We start from the raw sequence: 6,524 nt of genomic DNA on the forward strand, positions 1-6,524 counted from the left end.
CCTCGCAGCTACTCCCATAGAGAACCCAGGTCAGTTAATCTTGAAGTGTTCCATTTCCTGTGTTCAATTGATTTCTCCATGACACCATTAACTAAAGCTTGAATTTTTGCTGAGTTGAATCATTAAGTGTATATATATGTGTATGGTAACTGCGCAGTTGCTTTTCGAAGCAGTTGTTTTGATTAAAGTTTCAACTCTTCACTATAATCTCTTGAACTGGGTTTTTGAGTTCATGTATATATCTCAAAGGGTTTTTATTCTATTGAACTTTAGGTGATGTTTAAGATGACAAGAAAATTGAGGTTTCTTGACTTTTTCAAGTTCAAACATTTCAGAATACTGTATTCTTTAATTCTCTGGTAGTTCAATGCTGTGGACTTTGAGAACTTAGAGGAGATGATGCAAAACATTTGGTTGATTGGAACCTTGGTTTGGAGTTGCTATATTTATTGCATCCAATGTGTCCATTTTGTCAAGATGCAATCTTTGAGTCATCGGATGTAGTTGAGCTTGTTTATAGAAACCTGGGGTCTTGGGGTCCTATCAGAGATGGGTTTTTTTCGTGGGGAAGAATCTGAAGATAAGAATACCAAGGATGAAGATCATGATGTGGTGTGTGAAATGCAAGAAGTAATTTAGAACTTTTTAGAAATTTTAACCAATCCAATGTGTGTTCACTAAAAGATGGGTCAATCTAGTTATTTATTTGGCATGTTTACATAGGTCCCCTTGCATTAGATATGACATATCTAAATTGTGAACAACACAAGAAATGCATTAAGATGAAATTTATAGTGGAATCCAGCATCACCCGAATCGCAGCTAACAAAAGCTATCCAACTTTTGCAGGGTCTGAGATAGGAAAAATATGTTGATAGCATTAAAGATGAGTATGCCGGCTCCATAAACAGGCATTCGTTTAGAAGATAAATCCAATGGTTTTCCTTTGGCTTCTTGTCCTCTCTCTGTCTCTAAACCATCTTGGGTGGTTCGAACTGAGGCAAAAACTTGTCTTTTCTCAAAATCATTTATAGAAATAGAAACAACCATCAGTACTGAAAGTAGTGCCATGTTTTATGTTGTTAATTAATGCTGTTTATTGCAGTCGAATGTTCGGAAACATGTAAGGAAAAAGCCAGATCCACCATGTGTTGTCTGCCAAGGTACCGGACGAGTTGATTGCTTCCATTGTTATGGAAAAGGTCTCTCCTCTTTCTGTGGGTTTTAATTTGTGAAATTCTTGATGCCATAGTAATTTTTTGCTCACCTAATTGGTATAAGAATGTCAAATCTTAATCAAAAAGTCTACCTCATCCATTCTCCATTTTTAGTTTATGTTCATTGACACTCGATTGGTGGGAGAGAAAAGGAAATTCAGAAGGAACAAAAGAAAGAAGTATTTCCCTTTGTATTTGTATGATGAAATGAAAGCAGGGTTATTCCTTCCCTTGTATTTTGCTCCTATTAATACAGAGGGTAGTGATGTTTAATACTAAAGAATAACAAAGGGAGTCAACTTGTTGAGTCTTGTCAATTTAGCATTATTTTTAGTTTCAATTTTGTGTTTATTTATGCTTGATTTGTATCAGTTTTCAGTGCTTGCTAAGCTCTGTGATTTTCCACTAAAAACATAAATTAGTTTTTAACATACCGTGATATTGTAGGCAGGACAAACCACGTCCATCTAGCAATGCTTCCCAAAGGAGAATGGCCAAAATGGTGTGTTATTGAATCATTTTTGTTACCTATATTTCCATTAGTAAACTGCATGGTTGTCACACAATAGTGCCAATCCGAACCGTTTGCAGGTGCAAAACTTGTGGTGGTAGTGGCCTCGGCTACTGCTCCCGTTGCCTTGGAACTGGGGAGTACAGGTCTAGAATGGGTTTCCATTTCATGAAGAAGGATTCTGATGACAAGAAGCCCAAAATTCGAGCCAGCCAAGGAGCACAAACTGCAGCAGATCGATTTCTTTTAGGAGAGCAATAGGACGCCAACCAGGAAATATGAAAACTGGATACACAGCTTGATACATGTCATAGGTTTGCAAGTACTAGGAAAACCTCCAAGCCTTCTCTTTACAATATAGATTGATAGATTAATATAATTTATGTTGTACTTCTTCAATGGAAGCAGTATTTCCAGTTTCGAATCTTAAATTCTGCACAATGCTAATTGAATTTGAGGCAGGTTTTCACTGTCTTTGCAATATAGACTGGTCGATTAACATTAATATTATTGTATGCATAGTATCTGATAACTTTTTTACTTTTGCACACAAATTAACACACAAGATTGAGGGAATCAGAAGCTGAGAAAAGGAGGGAATGTGAAGGTGGGCATACACAGAAAGTTGCAAAACGATATATTCGTATCAGAGAATTTATTGTAAATCTAGTTCTACAATGCGGAGGTATAAAATTAATGGATAAGAAGGTTATTTTATTCATATATTACAATCATAGAGAATTCGACCATTCAACTACAAGAAGAATCATAAAGGTGAGTGAATCCACCCTTCTCTCAGTTATTTTTTCATCTTCTCTATTTGAATAATTCTCTATTCTCCTTCTATTTACTGAAAGAAAATGCCAAAGAATGACAGGAGAAAAGCGCCAACCAAAGATTCAGCAACAGGCATGGTTGCGGCTGATTCACTAGGAGCAGCAGCTGCTGGTGTGGGAACTGATGCAGAAGGACCTGGAGCTGGTGCAGGAGCTAACGCATCCTTCGCCATAGTTGCGGTCATGGAGGCAGCTAGGATGAGGACAGCGCATAAGATCATCTTCATATCCATGGCGAGAAGGTTGAGTAAATTGGTAAAATAGAACTCGAAAATGAGATCTAATCACCGGAAACGCGAAGCCTTGGAGATGAAGAAGTGAGTAAAGGGTTTTTCTTATTTGCAATCCTGAAGAGAACTATAGGGTGAAGAGGGGTTATATAGGGAGTCTGTTGAGAATTTGTCTGGTTTTTTGAGGGTTGTGTGGATGAATTTGAATGAGAAAAAGCTGGCGAAGGGTGTGGTAATGTTAGGTAATTAATTACACTGGGCAGCTATTTGTAGTTCTGTGATGTTCAATTAGTTATAATAATATGACTTGTAAAAGCCTTTTTGAGGTTTTATTTTATATACTCCTTGTGGGATTTTTTATTTTGAGCATACCCCCTTTTTATTAAATACCCCTTTTCATTTATAAAAAATCCCCTTTTCTCATGGGATTTTCAATAATTATAGAGCGGTTTTTGATAGTTTTTGAAAATATTGGTTGTGCTAAGATTAAACAATCTCATAAAGGGGTGTATAAAATAAACCCAATTTTTTTAATTGAATTATATGATATTTAATCCGTAATTAGGAAATAATAATACTTAAATTACCTTTGTTGATCATTTTAAGTAGTGGCTGTTATTGGCCTTTGAACAGTAACAAATTAAGGTTGAACCAAATATAATAGGATCTTGAGATCCTAAAGGCTCGGATTTGATTAAAACTTTTAATTTAAAAATAATAAGTAAAAGACTATGAGTAATAATTTTAAAGTCAATAAAAAATTTTAATAAATGGACACATCAAGGTATTGATAATTCTTTTATTACTTCAGTAGGTTACTCTTACACTCCAATGATTTCATTTACATGATTATCAAAGAGACAAAAATTATAGTTATTAAAAAAATATCCAAAGATACCTTGTGTGAACCCTTTAAATAATAATTATTACGGGTTAATTTCATTCGGTCTAACTTAAATATAAAGCTTTCAATCCTTTTTGGAAGCTGTCAAATACCCTTTAAAATAACCAAAAACCCCATTAAAAAATCCTAAAAATAATTTTTTTTAAACTTTACAAATATTGAAATTTTCTATTAGTATCAAAACAGTTTAGGAGAGGTATATTTAATAGTTTTGGACAGTGTTTTAATAACCAGGTCGGGGTAAAACCCGACAAAATGGCCGGGTCTCGGGTTGATCAATTTAACCGATTTGACTGCCGGGTCAAACCAATGTCCAAAGGTTTGAAATCCAACAAAACACCCAAAAAAAATTACATATAAGTTCCTACACGTTTGAAATCTTGCAAAAACACCACAAACACCACTATCGGGGTCGATAACCCAGGGCAAATATGGCCTATTTCTAACGATGACAACACTCCCCATCACCACGAAAACACTCCACTTAGCCTCCCGACCAAAACTCATCTCACCCCCCCCTCGTCGCCTCGCCAACAGCCTACTGTTGCTGCTGATTTATTTTTGCGATTTTCAATCTATTCACTCATCAAAAATCACCTCCGTCACCACCTTTCCACTCACTATCTCTTCCTCTTCAAAACCCTAACATCCTAGCCTTTAATTGTTTGTCATCCTAATTTCTAAGGTTTTCAATAAATAGTAAAATTGGTAACCCAACCGGTGAAGGCCTCGAGTCTCGTTGAATCGATTCACCCGGTCGGACCAAGCCGGGTTTTAAAACACTGGTTTTGGATGATCCTTGTGACACTGGGGCCTTAGTAATCCCTAATAAATAATGAAATTAACCTGATTATATACAAAAATATAATGATTGATAACTATAGAGGGTTTTTTATAGTTTATAAATAGCTTGAGTGTTTTAAATTAAACAATTTCATATGAAATATAAAATCAAGACTACAAAAAAAGCTAAAAGGTTATTACAAAATTCCAATGGTACCTCATATTAACTATTACATGATGATTATTACAAAAGTTATAAAAATCTAATTATTTGTAGCCAGATAACATCAACCTAATATCATAAACAAAGCGTAATTCTGAAATAAATTTAGTGTTGGTTAGATAGGTTAGTGTCGAAATTATGAGCAAATGAGACTCAAAGAGATAATGTAGTGAATTTAATTATTATTGAAATGATTAATATCTAAAATCTGCTGGAATAAGAAAACATAATCATGGGGACTGGGGTGAACATCTTGCCATGGCAGAGGCCAAGAATAACCTCGAATTGTGGGCGTATGATTGATGGCTTGAATAAATCAGAATACATTTATACGTTTTTGGCCTGGTGATCTTAACATTTAGTACACAAATATCTGGTGAAAACGGTAGAATAATACGAGAAAAGATAAATCAATCTTCCGAATATAATTAATTTTTCATATCAACATACATGTTTGACATGTAATACATTTCTTTTTGCAACTGATATGTAAATCAATCTATTCTCCGGCCATCTATTTATTGAAAGAAAATGCCGAAGAATGACAACAGAAAAGCGCCAATCAAGGATCCAGCAACAGGCATGGTTGCGGCTGATGCACTAGGAGCAGCAGCTGCTGGTGTGGGAACTGATGCAGAAGGACCTGGAGCTGGTGCAGGAGCTAACACATCCTTCTTCGCCACAGTTGCGGTCATGGAGGCAGCTACGATGAGGACAGCGCACAAGATCATCTTCATATCCATGGCGAAAAGGTGGGTACTAAACCGGTAAAATAGAACTCGAAAATGAGATCTAATCACCGGAAACGCGAAGCCTTGGAGATGAAGAAGTGAGTAAAGGGTTTTTCTTATTTGCAATCCTGAAGAGAACTATGGGGTGAAGAGGGGTTATATAGGGGGAGTTTTCTGAGGGTTGTGCGGATGAATTTGAATGAGAAAAAGCCGGCGGAGGATGTGGTAATGTTAGGTAATTAATTACACTGGGCAGCTATTTATAGTTTTGTGACTCATAAAAGCCATTTGTACTGAATTCTGAGATAATTAATCCTTAATTAGGAAATAATAGAAGAAAATTCAATAAACCAATTGAGGTTTAACCAAATATAATAGGATCTTGAGTTCCTAAAGACTCGGATTTGATTTTACAAATTAATAAAAAAAAATAAGTAAATTACCATTGATTAATAAATTTAAAGTTTAACAACAGGCTACTCAACCAACTCCTGGATAGTCGAGTAGTTCAATATAGATTTTTTGGTGTATTACTCAGGAGATCTTGAGTTCGACTCCTTCCTCGGTTGCTAATAAGGGTTATCATTGGAGCCTCTAAAGCTTTTATTCAGTCGATAATACTAGTTTCTTAATATATTAGTTGAAGTGTGCGTAAACTGACCTACCTAGACACTCTCAATAATTTAAAAAAAAAAACACAATAGGCTACTCTTACATTCCAATTATTCCATTTATATGATTATCAAGGAATATAAAAAATATTTTATATTTAAAAAGCCCAATGATTCCTTGTATGAAATATTTAGATAATTATTGTTACGGGTTAATTTCTTTTGCTTCTAAAAGATTGTTAAATGTCAAGCGTTCAATCATTTTCGAAAGCTGTTAAATACCCTTTCAGATGACCAAAAACTCCATTAAAAATGTTAAAAAAATACTCTTAAAATAATTTTTTTAAAACTTAACAAATATAAAAAATCTTCTATTAATATAAAAAACATCCAAGTAAAGGTTCATTTAATAGTTTCAAATAATCCTTTGTGACATGGGAGACTTAGTAATCCCTAATAAACAATGAAATATAACCTG

The 6,524-nt window shown here is 34.7% G+C and overlaps 1 protein-coding gene across 1 annotated transcript; it reads left to right on the forward strand.

Moving 5' to 3' along the window:
- Positions 1-2,340: 2,340 nt before the first annotated feature.
- Positions 2,341-3,181, forward strand: LOC116114911. The gene is made up of 2 exons (XM_031401039.1): positions 2,341-2,502; positions 2,598-3,181. Exons 1-2 carry the CDS (start codon positions 2,425-2,427, stop codon positions 2,826-2,828), a joined length of 309 nt encoding a protein of 102 aa, XP_031256899.1. The 5' UTR covers positions 2,341-2,424; the 3' UTR covers positions 2,829-3,181.
- The last annotated feature ends 3,343 nt before the right edge of the window (positions 3,182-6,524 follow it).

The sequence above is a fragment of the Pistacia vera genome, unplaced genomic scaffold (assembly GCF_008641045.1).
Source record: "Pistacia vera cultivar Batoury unplaced genomic scaffold, PisVer_v2 Contig728, whole genome shotgun sequence".
Classification (NCBI taxonomy): domain Eukaryota; kingdom Viridiplantae; phylum Streptophyta; class Magnoliopsida; order Sapindales; family Anacardiaceae; genus Pistacia; species Pistacia vera.